This window comes from Phyllostomus hastatus, unplaced genomic scaffold (assembly GCF_019186645.2).
Source record: "Phyllostomus hastatus isolate PE091 unplaced genomic scaffold, TTU_PhHast_1.1 phas_contig_29, whole genome shotgun sequence".
NCBI lineage: Eukaryota > Metazoa > Chordata > Mammalia > Chiroptera > Phyllostomidae > Phyllostomus > Phyllostomus hastatus.
Window position 1 is genome coordinate 43,702,157 of NW_025333835.1, and position 18,059 is coordinate 43,720,215.

The 18,059-nt window shown below is 54.8% G+C and overlaps 1 protein-coding gene across 4 annotated transcripts in view; it reads right to left on the minus strand.

Moving 5' to 3' along the window:
• Positions 1 to 12,825: 12,825 nt before the first annotated feature.
• The window catches only part of RUBCNL (rubicon like autophagy enhancer), a 35,500-nt gene continuing 30,266 nt past the window's right edge, over positions 12,826 to 18,059 (minus strand). For all 4 annotated transcript variants that reach the window (XM_045839269.1, XM_045839271.1, XM_045839270.1 and 1 more), the window contains exons 12-14: positions 17,019 to 17,172; positions 15,448 to 15,535; positions 12,826 to 14,261 (exon numbers count right to left, since the gene is read on the minus strand). In XM_045839269.1, coding sequence (XP_045695225.1) covers positions 14,140 to 14,261; positions 15,448 to 15,535; positions 17,019 to 17,172 — 364 coding nt within the window. In that variant the 3' untranslated portion in view covers positions 12,826 to 14,139. The remainder of the gene's footprint in view (positions 14,262 to 15,447; positions 15,536 to 17,018; positions 17,173 to 18,059) is intronic.

Consider the following 18,059-nt stretch of genomic DNA (forward strand, 5'->3'; position numbering starts at 1 on the left):
TGGGAAGTATCGCCCGGACACCAGATTTCCACTGACCTTGAGGGGAGAGTCTCCTGGCCCAGACAACCGTCTCAGAAGCAGCGTCCAGACAAGACAGATTTTTTGTCATTTCATGCATCATTAAAAAACTGCCCCAACGGGAACTTTCCAATTTCATTTTCCCTCCTGTCATTTGACAATACGCGAAGAAAGAGACCCGAAAAGATCTATAGTATTTCTCCTGGCAGAGCTCAAAGAACCTTTCAATGCCCCTGCAATCTATATTCCAGCTGCATTCTCGCCACTCCGATAATAGAGGGTGTTTGTTACCTTGACTTCCAGATTTAGCTCCTGTCCCCCCTCCGACGAAACAAACAGTATTAAAGCTATCTGTGATTGTCCAGGGACAAAGTGGATACCGTGGAATGGGTACAAGACGGATATGTTTTTAAAGAGCAGGAAAACAGCGGCACTTTATAAAGGTGATGGGGACCCCAGGAAGCCTCGGCCCCACTGAAGCGTCTAGACCTTGCTCAGCTCAGCAGGACCCCTGCCCAGCAGAGTCCCCCGCATCTCTGGTGGGTTCACGGGCATCCTGAAGGGTTGTGTGGGAAGGTACCTGCACCAGGCAGGTGGACAGAAGCCAGCCTGGTGGCACTGCTGGGGGTCGCCCCTGCCAGTCTTTCCTCCAGCAGGCCCTGAACAGTGAGAGCCCAGGTTTCCCCTGCGCTCGGCTCGGAGGGGGCGGGGAGGGAGGGCCCCTTCCCTTAGAGTGTTCGGAGGCTGGGCGGGCAGTGATGCAGTGGTGGAGGCCCCATTCGGGGCAGAGGCCCCGCACCAGGCCTGTGGGTCTGCTCCTTCAGACCTCCTCTGGGTCCCCCAACAGCCTCCCCTCCCCATCCTGACTGCCCCTTCTTACTCGGGTCCCCGGAGCTGGGTCTCCATCCCATAACCACTGCTGGCAGCTCTCTCCTCTCTGTTCTCCGAAAGCAAAGGTTCCTATTGTATTCTGTCTGAACGCCATGGTTTCCTTCACCAAAGACCTTGCTTTGCCCACACCAAACACAGTCCAGGGATTACCGGCAAAGGCCAGTCTGAGCTCCCTTTGCCCTGCGGCCAGACGGGCTCTGTGTCCAGTGACATTTTTCTCTGTTCTCAGAGCTTCTGATAGACCCAAGCCATAGTCCTCCAACAGGGCCCGGTGAGAAGGGTCGAGAAGCCCACACTAAACACACAAGTCCAGGCACCGAGCGCCACTAGAATGCTCCCTAAGGAGAACACTGTTTGCCCAAAAGTAATGCGTAAAATTAACACGCAGTGTTCTTAGGTCAAAGAGTCCCTTAACCTATTTTTTTTGATGTTACGTCTGAATGAAATAGTTAACTCCACTTTACCTAACTCGGAGACATTTTAAGAGAACTGTTTTTCAGAACTGAAAAGAATAAATTCTTCAACCTGTGTCTTAATTGGCTGGATTTTTCATGAGGAAAGACTCGTGGGCATTGTGTTACCTACGCTGGCAGAGTGGGTAATGATCACCCCACCAGCACCCCTCTACCCCACCCCAGGTTGTCTACGCCCCCTCCTTGGGGTGCCCGAGAGTGTACAACGTCAGACTGCAAGACAGACTTGGCTAATGGAGTTGCTTAAAGTTGCCAGTCAGCTGACATGAAGATTGGGCGAGTACCCCGGGCCACCCAGGTGGGCCCAACGCCATCACAGGAGCCTGCGAGACTCTAACCAGAGGACCAGCCAAGCTGCTCGGCCTTTGGAAATACAGACAGTGTGAGATAATAAGTGTGTATACTGTTTAAAAAGGACAGAGAGAGAGAGAGAGAGAGAGAGAGAACTGAATGGGAAGTGGGTGGGCCGAAGCTCTCCCTGAAATGGTCCTGAGCTGTCTTCAGGCACGTGAACTTCTCAATGCCCCAAATTATTTCTGGGCCCCACTGAGGTAGTAACTTTCACCTGGGAAGATCCTTTGTATTTTTCATCAACAATTATGCCTAAGAATTGCCAGGCACACATCGTAGGCCGGTTGTCCATTGTTGATTTCCCACGTCCCTCTATGAACTAGTTTGTGCCCTACAGGCAAGGAAGCAGCAAGGACGGGTTTTTTAAAAAGGAGAGATGCTACACAAGTTTAGGGTTATAAATATATACACGTTTAAGGCTCTTGATACAGAAAGCCAATTTGCTTTCTGGAAAATGTGCACCCCAACTCCTGGACACCCCCCAGCAGACTCCAGCACCCTTACCACCACACCTTTTTAAAATTATTTAATCACTTGATAGAAGAAAGAGGTGCTTCATTGCAGCCATTTTAATTGCTATTTTAAATAGCTTTATTTAAAATTCCCTGTTTTCTAATGGTTCAGTTAGGCAATACTTATGAATTTTGTGGGGAGTAAATATGGCATAAATCTGAAATAAATGGATTAAATGCTTCACTATTTTTTCAAAGTAAAGAAAATAATTAGGCTGCAGCTGAAAGGACCCCACACTGCTACAGGTCGTTCCAGAAAGTTCTCTGTTCCTCTTCTCGCAGGCCAGCAGCGTGCGGGCACCCCTGCGGCCCCAGCAGGGCGGCTGAGGCCTGTGGGCAGGACCGTGTCAGGACCAGGTCGCACCCCACTCTAGGCCTCCTCCCCCTTTCTTGCCTAAACCCATCCCTGGAGTGGTCCTGTTTCGGGGTCTCCACATGCTGAGAATTACGTGCAGCTTGATGCCTGCGTGGCTGCCAAGTGCCCCAGTCCCGGTACCTGCGCTCAGGTACGAGGAAGCAGGTCAAACAGGAGATGGAGATCATTGTACTTGAACAGCAGTAAACAAACAAACAAACAAACAAACAGAAACAACAAAAAAAACAGGCGCTCGTACTGCTGTAACGCCGTTCACACCGCATCGGTAGGGTTGCGTCAGACAGGGGGGTGGGTGTTGCAAGGGGCAGAGACCACAAACCAGCTGCCACGGCCGCCAGGCCCTGCGGAACCTCGTGGTTGCCTCTCTCTCTCAACCTCTCCCTGGCAATTAGCATCCGACTCCCTGCGGGAGGGCAGGGCTTTCTGGAAGGCCTGCCGCTTTAAATGGTCTAGGATCAGGCCGGAGCGACAGAAAAATCCGATTGCCAGCGACAGCACCCCAGGCAAACCGCCGACTGCGACTCAGCCCCAAGCCACGACGCTGGAAGACACCGAGACGCGGCGGGAGAGGAGCCACCGTCTCAAAAGAAACCGCCTTCCGGCCTCAGCGGCGGGTTTGTGCGAGAGCCGAGGGCTGTCCCTCCCCAAGCCCCGTCTCCCTGACGGTGATGCGAAGACCACCCAAGGGTCCCCATGCAAAGCGTCCTCATTTCCGGTAGCTCCCGTGACCCATTTCCACGAAGCAGCGGCGTAAAACAACACAAACATTACCGTATTACAGCGCTGGAGGCTGAAGGCCGCCACGGATCCCACGGGGTTGAGGCCAAGGTTCCTGCTGGGGGTTCTAAGGAGGGAGTACATCGTCCTGCCTTTTGCAGCTTCTAGAGGCCACGTGCACCCCTGGGCTCGTGGCCCCATCCCTCCACCTTCCCGGCCAGCGCCGCTGGGCTTCCTCGCGCCGCACCCTTCCTCTCCGACCTCCCTCCGGGAGGGCCCCTGGTGATGACGTCAGGCCCACCCAGCCGATTCGGGATAATCTCCCCGGCTCACGCTCCGCTGATTGGCTACTCAGTTCCACCTGAAACCTTGTCCTCCCGTTGCCTGGGACACAGCTTCCAGGGGCTAGAGCAGAGGCCTCTGGGGGGGGTGTTCTTCTGCCCCCCCTCCCCCCCACGGGCAGAATCACTGCAGATAGGTAGGCATCCTGCGCTCCCGGCATCCCAGATGCGAGGGCTCTGGTTTGAATGTGACTTAGTGAGACTCTGTGGATCTCTTTCGTCCCGGCCCACTACCAACGGGCTTCCTCCACTTTCTGTGTTTGATGCTTGACAGCTCTGTCACCGTGTCGACGTTTTCAGCAGCACCAACGGACTCCCTCTCTCCACACTCTAAGTTCAGATTTTTAAAAAGATTTTATTTATTTATTTTTAGAGAGGGAAGGGAGGGAGAAAGAGAAAGAGAAACATCAACGTGTGGTTGCTGGGGGCTGTGGCCTGCAACCCAGGCATGTGCCCTGAATGGGAATCAAACCTGCGATGCTTTGGTTTGCAGCCCGCACTCAATCCACTGAGCTACGCCAGTCAGGGCCTAAGTTCAGGTTTTTAAGACAGAGCATTTGATCAACCCAGTTTATGTTAATGTCCCAGAGGTTGCTGGCTGGTCAACAGATAGCCTTCTTTTGGGTCTGGTGCTCGTTCCAGATCAAAGCAGTGGAGGACAGGGAACGAGCATGACATGTCACAAGCTGTGGCTAGGCCACTGCTGACAGGGTAGGGGACGACTTCGGTGCACAGTTGTAGGGGGTGGGGCAGCTTCCTGTAGCAGGAAACTTGGGCAATGCCGATGCCAAGATAAAGCAGCCCTGTCTTCAGACAGACTTTGAAGATTGACAAGTTAGTGATTTATTTATTGCAATCTGAAAATATTCTTAACGCTATTTGTTTAACTGGCAAAGACTAAACCTGCATTGAAATCAGAGATGGGACACACCATTTTGGTGCATTTGTAAAAAAACCTGATGAATCGGAGTGCAGAGAGGGCGGGCTCTTTCTCAGTCAATAACGATCATCCAACAAGTGAGCATTTATCGGGCACTTACTGTGTACCAGCCGCAGTTCTAGATCTGAGATGACAGAAGCGATAAGATAGGTGTGGCTCCTGCCCTTTTGTATATCAACTATGGACATTTTAAGACTCTTAAAAACATATTAGTCCGTTCTCTTAAGTAAGTAGAACAAGCAGAATTGTTCTTTGTTTGTTTGTTTTTATGGCTGAAAATGTTAAAGATGACCTTACTGAAGACCTCTGTAGATCAATACAATAAAGATGAGGAAGACAGAAAGCAGGACTATCTTTGTAAAAGTAGCGTGTCACATTTTTAAAAGGAAGAGTTGTTTTTCCTGCCTTTCCAGTCATTACAAAGCTCTGCACTGTACCCTGAGCAGCCTTCCCGGGAGCTTACCGGGAAGTGAGCCCGCAGCGGTGACAGGGAGGCTCCCAGCGCTGCCCTCTCAGGCCCGCTGTGGGGTGGGGGGAGGGGGAGGACTGGGTGGTACAACCGGTAGGAGCCTCTGGACCCAGACCACGTGGATTTCAGAACTGGCTCTTATGTTTACTAGGCCTGGGCAAGGCCTAGGGCAAGTTATTCAAACCCTGCACCTCGGTTTTCTCATCTGAAAAATGGGCACAGTAATAGCGCCTGCCCCCTGAGGTGCTGGAAAGATTCAGTGAGTGGTAAGTGTAAGGCTGCAGAGCGGCGCTGGCCACACAGGAAACACAGTACGATGACTGATACTGTCCACATTGCACTTGCATTTGGGGGTGAGAACAGCTTTGCCAGGTGCCAAGCGCTCATCACCGCAGCCAGGAGCAGTGGCCCTCGGTATCCCTCCCAACTTCCCCAAGAGCAGAGTCTAGGTGGCCAAAACCCAAACTTGAAGTGGACTGAGAAAGGCATGTGGTGTGTCCCTGCTTCTAGAAAAAGCACTTACTGTGCTCCACACCCAGGCAGAGGCTGGGCAGGACCTAAGAGGCGAGGGGTGTGTTGAACGCAAGGCAATGCTGCCCCCTGCTGTGCAGAGGCATCATTTTTTTTCCTCTTTTTTTTTTCTTTCCTAAAATATTCTAACAGTGTTAGAAATAAAGGAGATGGAAAGGAGGTACTCATCTTAGCCGATCTCCCCAGAGGCAGACTCGGTGTCTAGTTGCGACCCTGGCCAGCAGCAGAGTTCTGTTCCCCAGTCCCTGCATGTCACACCAGAGCACCAGGAGATGCTGAGGTCTCCCAGGCCCAGTGTGAATGCCCAGACCACAGGCCGCCAACTTCTCCCCGCCCCACTGCCCCCATGGCAGTGCCAGGCCCCGTTAGGGGGCTTGGACCTGAGGCCATGGGTCGCTCGGCCACCACTTGTCCCCCTCAACGCTCCCTTTCCCGGAGCGGTCACTTTCAAAGGTACAACAGAGCCCGCCGCCCGCCTTCACCCCCAGCAGAAGCAAACGCAGACTCTCACCATGGCCTGGCAGCCTTGTGTGATCCAGCCCCTGCCCGCGCCCTCCCTCCCCGGGTGCCTCCGCCCACAACCTCCTTTCTCTCCCCCGAACGTTGGTACCTCGGGTCTTTTGCGTTTGTGTTTCTTTCTGCCAGAGGATCCTGTGGCCCCAAATCCTTGCACGTCCGTCTACTCGTTGTTCTTTAAGGCTCAGAACTCATGTCACATCCCCAGAGAGACCTTTGGCCATTCATTTAAAAATACAGAACCTCAGTCTCTGCCACGTAACAGATGCGTCATAAACAGTCATGCCATTCTTTTTCCCAGGCAGCACAGGCTCCGGTGCTGCGGATGAAGAAAAAGCCACAAGCACTAAGCAGCGTCATTGCGATCCTCACCTGCCCGCAGCTCTGAGGTTGGTACAGGGCTGGAGGGAACACGCTAACCCGTCAGCATGAGCTGGTGTAGCCGGAAGATGGAGGGAGCAGTAGCAAGCGGGTGAGTCCGGCGTGTGGCGATGTGGTGCTGAGTGTCCGAGGACAAGGAGGCCTGGCCGAGCCGCATTTATGCCTAAAGGACCTGGGCCCCCCCGAGGGAAGCCTGGGCTCCAGCCGTGGTCCCCAATCACCCCCTGCCCCTGCCACGCATTTATCCTTCAGTTACCCACACCTCGGGCGCGTCTCTGCTACCACAGACCCACGTTCCCATAAAAACAAACCCCTCTGCCCTGACCAGTATGGCTCAGTGGGTTGGGCATCGTTCCACAAAGCGAAAAGTCACTGGTTCGATTCCCAGTCAGGGCACCTGCCTGAGTCATGGGGCAATACCCGGTCAGGGCGTGTGCGAGAGGCAGCCGATCAATGTTTCTCTCTCCCTTTCTCTCTTTCTAAAAATAAATAAAATCTTTTTTAAAATTAAAAAAAAAGACTCCTCCAGATTATCTCAGATTGTCTCAGCTTTCTGCTCTCAGGCTGAAGGTCAGAGGGGGAGCTCAGGCAGAAAAGCCACCCAAAGGTGGCTCTTCCCACATTAGAAGCCACCTTCCTGATGTCTTCATCAGAGCAGTGCCCACACGTCGGGGGGCGGGGGGTCTGGGAGAAGGCCGCACTCGAACGGCATTCACAGGCTGTAAATGTTTTCCTGTGCGAGGTCTCAGTGACGGGTGAATGGGCCACAGACCCAGCAGCAGAACTCAAATCCCATTCCCAAGGCATGAAAGTTGTGAGATGTCTGTTGTTCATATGTGCTTGAAGATGTCACTTTTCTCTGCTTAGAGACATCGGTGAGCAAGTCTTGGGGGGGAGCTGTGTTCTAGTTCTGCTCCAGAGCTGGAGGAGGGGCCTGCCGCTGGACTCTCTGATTGCACAGGATTTACTCTCCCACAGGTGTCGATCCGGGACGCCTCTTTCCAGGAACCAGTACGTGCCAAAAACAGACGTCCAAGTTTTCAATCCTTGGGCATATAGTCGGGGTTTCGTGGCTCGCCACGTCTCTGATGCATTCCTCCACATGCGCGTGTCACACGAATTCTCTGAGCGTCCTGTTTAGAATGAAATTAGTAGAGCCTCACCTACCCCTGTGGCTATGACGAGCCGTCATCGAGACCTGGTACAGGAGAACACCTGCAAACTGTGGAATGCCACCTAAGCAAAATCTCCTGTTAGGTACCCTGTAAACGATGTTTGGTCATCCAGGTGAGTCTAATCCAGTCCCTGAAAGGCTTTAAGAGCAAAACTGGGGTTTTCTTGAGCACGAAGGAATTGCACCTGTGGCTGGCGGTACTGGCTCTTCCTCATGGCCTGTCCTCCAGGTTTCAGATTTGCCTTGCCAGCCCCACAATCAGGCAAGCTAATTGCCTACGATCAGGCAGCCAATCAACAAACGTGTGTGTGTGTGTGTGTGTGTGTGTGTGTGTGTGTGTATTGCTGGTTGGGTTCCTCTGGGGGGAGCCCTGACGAGTGCGGTGACCCAGAGCTGCCTCCCCAGATGGTGTCCTCTTTCCCCTTGGGCCCTTGCTCACGTGAGGGGAGGGTGCCGCAGTCCCAGACAGGGCCGCCCTTGGCTCTGAAGTCAGCCAAGCACTTGGGGAGGACACCGACACCCTCACTTGAACTCTGGTTTAATGGCTTGTCCAAACACAGGTTTGTGCATGAGGAGCTGCCATCAGTCTTTAGGAGAAAGACTAACAATTAAGTGGAAAATGGGTGATGAAACAGACAACACATAAAATAATGTTCGATGGCCACAGGCTGAGATGCTCCGCCCCCACTGGTAATTACAGCGGGGAATTAGATCCGGGAGGCCTCATGTCCCGGACACGGAACGACGATTTAAAAGAACAGTGGTGAGTTTGTGTGGTTTATTATTGTGTGTCGATCACACCTCAGCATAACTAAAAAAAAATGAGAAAAAAAGAATGGCATTTGGGAGGCAGCCAGGAGTGGGAGTTCTCAAGCACATATCCATGGATTCCTCAATTCAGGAGGGCAATTTGTCGACACTCACAAAAACATTAATTGTGCTCACGCTTCGATGTAATGGAGTTTTCCCGCCAACTGCCAGTGAGCCCTTATGCATTGGCTCTGGACCGAGGGGCGGTGGCCCAGAGCCTCCGGCGCTCAGAGGGAAGGCCTGTGCTCTCCATCCGCGCCCGTGGAGCTGACGGTGAAGAGGGCGGGAGGAAAGGTTCAGACGACCACAGGCGTCCCCCTGCGTCTGGCAACCGCGCTTGCTCAACCAACAACAGCCTGTCGAACGGCCGTGTTCACGTGCTTTCAAGGTTGACATCTGTTGCAAGTGAATGGTCCCGAGGATGCACAGTGTCAGGCAGAAGCAGCCACGGATGCTTCCTTCCCCAGCCTGGGGCGGCGGCAGGAGGGCCCCGCAGGTGGACGGCCGTGACCCCAGGTGTCCAGGCAACGTCCTGGTCTTGCTGCAAGGACGCTGTGGACACGCCCAGGGGGAGCAGCCTGGGACTTCCATCCCGGACACCGGGCCACGTGTGACTTGTTAACACCAGCCACACCGTCCACAGGCAGTGTGTCGGTCTCGAGCCGTCCGAGGTCACCCCCAAACCGGGGGCGAGGGAGGGCGCTGCACGGTCTCATTCTGCAGCGGCGGCGCCTGAAAGCTGCTTCCCCAAAACAAGCCCCGAGAGGCCTGGTTCCTGGAAGAAAGAACTCCCCGGCTGGCCGGCCCGCAGTCCCCTTTCTCGCCCTGAAACCTGAAGCGGCCCTTCCACGAGTGACGTCACAGGATGTGGCAGAGGGCGCACAGCACTGGAAAATAGCGTCAGACCGAGAAAACGAGCTCCCCAGCTTCCTCGCACGTGGGAGGGCCGCTCTCCTGCCCGAGGGGACTGAGGACCTAGCGGGCTGATCTCAGAGCCCAGGCGAGTTCTCCGCAGGCCTCCGAGCCTTCCCCGGCCTCCGCCTGCGCCCCCAGGTACCCCTCCCCCTCCCCTGCATCCCGCTGGGAGTCCCGCCAGGATAGCTCCGGCTCTGCCCCTGTCCCTGCCCCCTGCTTGGGGACCCTGAGGTCCCAGAGCTCAGGCCCCGCTGTGGCCTTCCCCTGGCTCAGTCCCTCCTCCCAGGTGATGGGACAGAAGCCAAGGGGATGCGCCCACCCCAAGTCCCCACCGCCTTTTTTAGACAGAGCTCCAAGTGTTCCGGAATTCCCTCCCCGGTGGCCCCTGCACGCTTACAGGGGCTGCTCGAAACCTTCCCCTTGGCCCGCTGTCCTGCAGGTGAGCTGCGCTGTCCTGCAGGTGAGCTGCACTGTCCTACCGACACCGCAGGCAGCCAAGGGCAGCAGCTTGCTGGTCGGAGCCAGCAGTGGGCGGAGACAGGGCAGCCTCAGCCCTTCTCCAGATGTCCCTGAGCCATCGTGTTCCAGAGCAGAGTGCCCGGGGCTCTGAGAGTTGGAAATTCACACCTGCCCGCCTCCCGGGGTCTGAGGAGGGCGGCTGGCTCCTCGTGGCAGGAGGGTGGAGCACATCTGATTTTTAAACACGGAGCCGTATAGTTAGCGAGCCTGCATTTGGTCTCCTGCACGGGCTCTGCCGCTGTCAGGGGCGGGCCTTTCCCATGCCAGCCTCCCTCCCACCTGTCTGCCTCCCGCCAGCCTCCCTCCCGCCAGCCTCCCTCCCGCCAGCCTCCATCGCTTTCTCACCGAGTTGCACGTGGTCGCCAGCTCGCCCTCCCTCTGTCGTTCCCCCGCTCTCTTCCCCTTAAACTCTGGCACCTGCTTCCACCCCTCACGCCACTGCAAACAGCTCTCAGAACCCGGAGCAGCCAAAACAAATTCTCTCTCTCCCTCTCTCTCTCTCTCAGCCTCCCCCCGCCCCACTGCTGCACCTCCACAGGATTCAAAACCCCACCTTCCAAGTTCACGGCCGTGCCCTACCACCCGGGAGTAGGCGGCTCTCTCTCATGCTGGAGAGCGGAGGTAGAAGAGTCAGGTGTGTTCACTCACTAAGGCCCTGTGTTTTGGGGATCTCGGTACTGACACCCACAAACCTACAGGGGTAGGTAAAGTGGGTTTACAGTGGCAAGCACACGAGACACAGTTTATTCTTGTGTTATTATTTGTTAATGGTTGTGTTACCGCCCGTACGAACTGCTGTGACCCGGCTACTGCCTTGCCTGGTGGACACGGTACAGGCTTTCCTGTCGTTTATCTCTTCCAGAGTCCGGTTCCCGAGTCCTGCCGCCCGGAGGTGAGACGTCTGGAACTCAGTGCGCCTCTCCCGTGCCGGGCACTGGGCCAGCTCTTATCCTCCAGCGACTTAGTCATCGTTTAACCTAAGAACCCCAAATGGGAGATGCATCGGTTTCTTAGGGCTTCCGTCTGAAATTCCCGCACACGGAGTGGACGAAAACAGCGGGAATTTATCCCCTCCCAGCTGCGGGGGCAAGAAGTCTGAACTCCAGGTGGCGGCGGGGAGGGCTCCTTCCTGGGGCCCCGAGGGAGAGCCTGCTCCAGGCCTCTCTGCCCGCTCCTGCCGGCTGCCAGCCGCCCTCGGCGTCCCTCGGCCTACAGACGCATCGCCCCAATCCGTGTCCCCTCCTCAGGACGGCCTCCCCGTGACACCCGACTTCATCTGCGCCCACATTCCCATCTTCTCATGAGAACACCCGTCGCTGGACCAGGGTCCTCCCCATCCAGCACGACCTCATCTTAACTTAGTTGGCCTTCAAGCCTCTATTTCCACACCAGGTCACACCTCCAAGGAACCTTCAGTCACAACTTCAACATTTCTTTTTTTTTTTTTAAGATTTTATTTATTTTTTAGAGAGGGAAGGGAGGGAAGGAGGGGGAGAGAGAGAGAGAGAGAGAGAGAGACATCCATATGCAGTTGCTGGGGGTCATGGCCTGCAACCCGGGCATGTGCCCTGACTGGGAATCGAACCTGCATTGCTTTGGTTCGCAGCCCGAGCTCAGTCCACTGAGCTACGCCAGCCAGGGCACAACTTCAACATTTCTTTTGGGGGACACCACCCGTACCCGTAAGCATTGTTCTGGTTCTCATATTAAACGTAGACTCAGAGAGTGACTTACACAAAGACATCAAAAGGTGGTGGCAGAACTCAGTTTTTCATTTGTTGGGATGTCATTGTTTCCACCTACTGGGTGCCTGCGTGGACAGGGCCGTCCACTAGCTGCTTCTTTCTCATGTGACCCTCATGTCAACTGCATGTACTTGTTTTTCCCCCATTTTACAAGCAGGGGCTCAGATACGTCAAGTGTCTTGCCCAGAGTCACCCGGACAGGAAGCAGCAGATCTGAGAGTCTGCCCCACAGTTCTCACCCCAGCCGACCTACCCCCACCGGAACATCTGCGGGATGCCTCACGCCCCTCGCTCCCTGCACCCCCCCCACCCCGTACCATATAACGCCCCACTTGCTGCGGGGGGGGGGTCGTGACGATAAAGAACACGCCACTACAATGTCCCAAGGCAGGAAACGAATCACTGGGGTCACAGCACGGCAACTCCACGCCTCCTGGTGGGTGACGGTGTGACGAGAAAGTGCAAGTCTTCCTCCTCGTTGGGGCAGCCGAAGCGTCGCAGGCAAAAACCACATAAGGAGCGAATCCCATTAAAGAGCAATATGGGCCACGATGATCACTTCCCCGCAGGGCGCTGCCTGTGGGCTGCAGCCACTTCTCTGTTCTAGCACGCATGCTCGAAGCGGGAGGGAGTCTCTGCTGCCCCCAGGGGGCGGGGGGAGTAGCTGCCTCTCAGCCAGATCCGAGGAGTGGCTGTTTCCATTGCTTTGCTTGTGCTCCAGATTAAAAGTCAAGAGCATCGCTTCCTGGGAGCTGCTGTGCATCCCTCCTCACATCAGAGATGTGCCCCCGAGACCCAACACCCTCAGCACCTTACAAGCACAGACACCTTCCAGTGATGCGGATCCCACAGACACATCAACACCCGGCGAGGGGAGTGAGCACTCAACCCAATGCTGACTAAGGTTGGAGCAGCACTGACAAGTTCAAGTTGCTTCGGCTCGTATTATTTCAGAGGGGGAATGCAGAAGAGGTGGGGCGTAGGAGCACGGGCTTTGGGGGCAGGCCGAGTCCAGGGCCGAGCCCAGCTCTGCCATGCACCCCTCGGGGGCACCTGGGTGCGTTGTGGCTGGTTCTGAAGCCTCGGTTTCCTTACCTGTAGAATGGGGATACGGACGTGAACTTCATCAAGCTATTAGAAGGAATATCGAGGTACACCCTGCCCCTTGATTCCTAACATGGCATAGAAGGTACAGGCAAGAATAAAACATTGTTTTAATTTTGATCCTTTTCAACGTATCCCCTGTGACAATATTTCCATTTGAAAGAGACACGGCTTACATCACCAACGGGGGCACAGAGCTGGCAGAGGCGGCGGGAGGGGAAAACAAGGGGCAGGGCGAGAAGATACTGGGACGATAGGGGACACTCACGTCTTTCAAGTGCTCAGCGGCCTCCAACGGAACGAAACACACACCCAGGACCGGATGGGGGTGGGGGCGACCTTTATCACATGGCTATTGACGATAGTTTCCCACATCTTATATAAGTCTTCGAATATCTCACATTCAATTTTGCATCTACGAGACGACCTCCCAAAGGGCAGGGATGCGTTCTGCTCACCCAGGCGTCCCCTTGGCTTAGTGTGTTGGATGCAGGTGACAGAAACAGCTTTGATTGGAGCTGGGGGCTGGGGCGCCCTTGGGGGTCATTTCCTCAAAGGGTGCCTGCCAGGTGGTTAAGCAACTCGGACTCATCTTGAAACAGAGGAGCTACAGAGGAAATGGGACTTCTCTGCACAAACCCTGGGGCAATAAAAAACGGGACATCTCTACACAAACCCTGGGGTAATAAACATGGGACATCTCTGCACAAATCCTGGGGCAATAAAAACGGGACCTCTCTGCACAAACCCTGGGGTAATAAAAACGGGATCTCTCTACACAAACCCTGGGGTAATAAACATGGGACATCTCTACACAAACCCGGGGATAATAAAAACGGGGCCTCTCTAAGCAAACCCTGGGGTAATAAAGACCAGAGGGCCGACACAATACAAAAAGGCACCGAGGCCGAAAATCCAGCCTGAGCAAGGGGATTTGATTCGGGTTGTGTTTCAGTTCAGTGGAAGTTCCAACCCAGCTCACAAACAAGCTTTACAGGAAGAGGAACTGAGTAATTCGCCTTGTCAGTTACAATTCATAAAAAAAAATAAGCTCCCACATGCGTTAAATACAACCATTCAAATACAATATAAATATTTTTTTACAAAACGTCTTAGAAAAAACAGTAGCAGCGAAAACACTGAACATTTGTAAACAAAGCCGCCAGTCACAACCCTTCCGTCTTGACTAAGAGTCTGCATTCTTTGAACATATTAAAGACACAAGGAAGAGAAAATTGGCCGTCTTTCTTCTCAATATGCAATCCTCAGCATCTGAAACGGTCCTGGCGTCCGCAGGGGACGCACGCCGGTGTGCGAGAGGGCGTGTCGCGGCCCGCTGTCACAGGGCTCTGGGCGTCACGTCGCCGCCGCCGCCGCCGAGGGCAGGCTTTCCGAAAGCCGTCTCCTGGCTGCGATCCGCACGCAGCGGGGGCACCGGGAGGCCTGGAAACAGTCCTTGTGGAAGCAGGCCCTGCACTCTGCAAGCACAGAGGACGGCCGTCAGCCAAGGGGACAGGAGGGGTCCGAGTCCAGAGACCGGACTCTTGCGGAAAGAAACCAGGCAGGTGGGCAGGGGCCTGGAAGGTCTCGGACAGGTCACGAGAGGAGGGGACGCTGCAGCTCTGCCCAAGGGGCATCCCCCCGCCCCCTCCGCCTCCACCCCCCCCCCCCGCCGGCTGCTCAGCAGGTGGAGCCCCTTCTCTGGGAATGGCCCTAATGGGAGGGCACTGCCATGCTCAAGGTCATGTCCCCTTGGTAGCGCCAGTCTGTGTGAGGGATGACGGGCTGGTCAACGTGGGGTTTAAAGACTCGCTGGCCCCTTGTCTTCAGCCTGAGACGATGTGGCTTCAGAGCTCCCCATGATACCGGCTGGGCCTTCACTCAACCACAGCCGGGTCAGCCTCCCCTGCCGCCTGGCCCCACTGCCCTCTCACCATGGTGTATGGGTGCAGAGCCCAAGCACACGCCCCAGGGGGCCCTCTGCATGCAAAGCCCTGCCTCCAAGTGTCCCCGCCGAGGAGCCCCCACTGTAACCCTGCCTCAAGAGCCAGGGGAGACGCCACCTGGGCGGCCTGAGAGGAGGGCCCGCCCACATCACGGACGGAAGCAGGTTTCCGGGCCAGACCTCTGCCAGGAGGCAGGTTGGAGACCACGGGGTGTCCTGGGGTGCACAGGCAGCAGGAGCGGCTCTGCCAGCCTCTCCTGGAAGCAGCCAGACAGCAAACGTTTTTTAGGCTCTGCGGACCTTATGGTCTCCATGACAACTACTGGGCCCCGCCATCGTAAGGCAAGAGGAGCCAGAGATAGCCCTTCAGGGCTGGGCGTGATCAGGGTGCAGTCACGAAATGGGATGCTGTAGCTCATCCTGATGTCGAAGAAACAAGGCTCAGGCAAAACAGGGTCCACCTCTCTACAAACCCTGCCCCAAGAGACATTGCACTTGACCCCTGTCCCAACCAAATACTTCTCCTCCCTGTGCCCCCTAAACTCGATCAGCTCCAATTCAGCCTGTAAGCACACACCAGCATCATTATCATTGACATTAGTGTTACCTGGCTATCTTGAAGCTTAAGTTAATTCTGTGCTTGTTAATACACTTTTGTTAACTGTGCACCTCACTATTAAGCAAGCTCCAAAGCTTATGTTACTAATTTATTACGATACCTGAACACCTGCACGTTGCGGTCTGAAACGGGAAGATGACGGCTGTACTCCGGCAGAATTCGCAGATGAAGCCCTTTCCTTGACACAGCTGTGAGGGGGCGACAGTTCAGATCGTCATTGGTAATGCTTCTCTGGATGGAGAATCGGAGTCACCGCTTTTACAGAACTCTAAAGGCATCGATTTTTAAGTGTCTACACTTCCAGCATCCGGGAGGAACAGGACGTTATGTTCCACAGTGGATGGATCAGAAGCACCAGTGTGCTTCGGCATGGAGAAGTTTCACGTCGAGTTAACGAAGGCACCAGAGCAAGACCATGATTTTTTTTAAGTGTATTTTGTTGGTCATGCTATTTCAGTTGTACCACTTCCCCATCTTTATTCCCCTCTGCCCTGCACACCCCCTCCCACCCACACTCCCCCCCTTTAGTTCACGTCCGTGGGTCATACATGTAAGTTCTTTAGCTTCTGCATTTCCTGCACTATTCTTAACCTCCCCCTGTCTATTTTCTACCTACCATTTATGCTACTTATTCTCTGTACCTTTTCCCCCTCTCTCACTTCCCCGCTGATAACCCTCCATGTGACCTCCATTTCTGTGATTCTGTTCCTGTTCTAGTTGTTTGCTTACTTCGTTTTTGGTTTTGTTTTGGTTTGGCTGTTAATAACTGTGAGTTTGTTGTCATTTTAATGCCCATATTTTTATCTTCTTTTTCTTAGATGAGTCCCTTTAACATTTCTTATAATAAGGGCTTGGTGAGGATGAATTCCTGTAACTTGACCTTAGTGGGGAGTGGGTCTGTGCACGTTCTAGGACCCCATGGGTCTCTCCCACAGACTCTCCTGTGAGGCTGGGAGTTTCTCCCGCTGCTGCCGCTTCAACCCCCACAGGTGTTTTCACTCAGAGGTTTGAGGCTTTATTTCCCTGTTGGGACCTTGGGTTGCAGGCCTGTCTCCCTCCCCAGTTGTTCCTCCCAGTTTATCCGCACACGGATGTGGGACCCCCAGTCCTCCAGCCGCTGCCTCGCCAGGACCCCTCCACCCAGCTGCCCGGCTCCGCCCCTCCTGCCGGTCTGGATGAATGTTTCTTCTTTAACTCCTTGGTTGTCAGACTTCCATACAGTTTGATTTTCTGGCAGTTCTGGTTGTCTTTTGTTTTTAAATTTGTTGTTGTCCTTCTTTTGGTTGTGCGAGGAGGCACAGTGCGTGTCCACCTACGCCTCCATCTCGGCCGGAAGCCCAAGAGCGTGATTTTAAACACGGATTCTGAGTCAACCTGAGCTCCTGCACCATTGGATGCTCAGTCAACGCCGCTGTGTTTGGCCTACCAGGGCAGATGGGAGTCTGCCCCAAGCAGGGCTGGGCCCAGGTGTGCATCCCAGCCCTGCTACTTACCAGCAGGGTGACCTTGGCCTGTGACCTAACAGCCATGAACCTTGTGTCTCCCGTCTGGAAGTAGCACTGCCAGCACTTCCATCAGGGTTCATAAGGGTTAAACAATGTTCAGTGCAGGCCTTGAACACATGAAAGGCAGCTCAGGGACCCCCGCACCCCCCCCCCCCAGGAACCTCACCTCACAGTCCTCCACATGGGCAAGGGCAGCTTTCAAAACATCCTTGAGCGAGGGGGCCAGCAGCCCTTTCTTGACCTTGACCAGGTCTTCCAGGGAGAACAGATGGAGCTCCTCCGTCAGGTGTCTGGGCACCTGCTCAAACGCTTTTAATGCCCTGCCAGGGAGGAAACACGGAGGACTCAGGGACACACCCCACAGGGGCTGGGGTGGCGGCGGGGGAGCTGAGCGGCCCTCACACTTGAGTCTTTAGCTCAGACTGTTTAAAAACAGCCCCAAGAATGAGTGCACCTCACCCATCCCTTGACATCTGGCAAATTTGCTTTTGCAGGCCAAGCAGTTAAAATGCCACAAACACTGACTTTAGGCAACGAAGCCGGGAGAGAAGCGTGCCCCTTGCAGCCTGCCCATGCACGCACCGAGCAAGAGAAAACTGGATGTTGTTTCAAGTCTTAGAAACGCGTCCTGGGATGAACAACTCACTGCCTTACTGATCCTAGCTCCACTTGCAGTCTGCCACTGACGGGTGCCCCAGCTGGTGCAGAAATGACTGCTCACGCGCCGGCACGCAACTTCCAAATCCTCAAGCTCAGGATGGGCTTAAGACGTGGGCATTCAACTGCGGGCTTGTCATAGGCACTTGGCTGTCCCACGGGCTTTTGAAACCGAGTGTAACATTCCCTAGACCCTGCTGAACCCCTCCCGAATTCTCTAAATCGGGGAGCAGCACCACCACACACTGCATTCCCAAGCCAGCCACTGCCTACACCGGACTGCCCTTCTAGCCAGAACGAACCACATTTAATGCTCCGTCCAGCTCGGGGCGCCTGCTCACACTGCTTCCTCTTCCAGCTCAGCTTTGTCTCCGGAAGCCTTGGCTGCCCGCTCCCCGCCCCCTCCCTCATGAACTAAATGCCCTTCTGCACCCTCAGGGCTCAGTACACCGTTGTCGGACTCGCACCCAGCCAGGAGCTGTCGTGCTGATTTTCTTTCTGAATGTCACATGAGTCCCACTGATGTTTTAGTGTGAAGTGCAGGATGGAT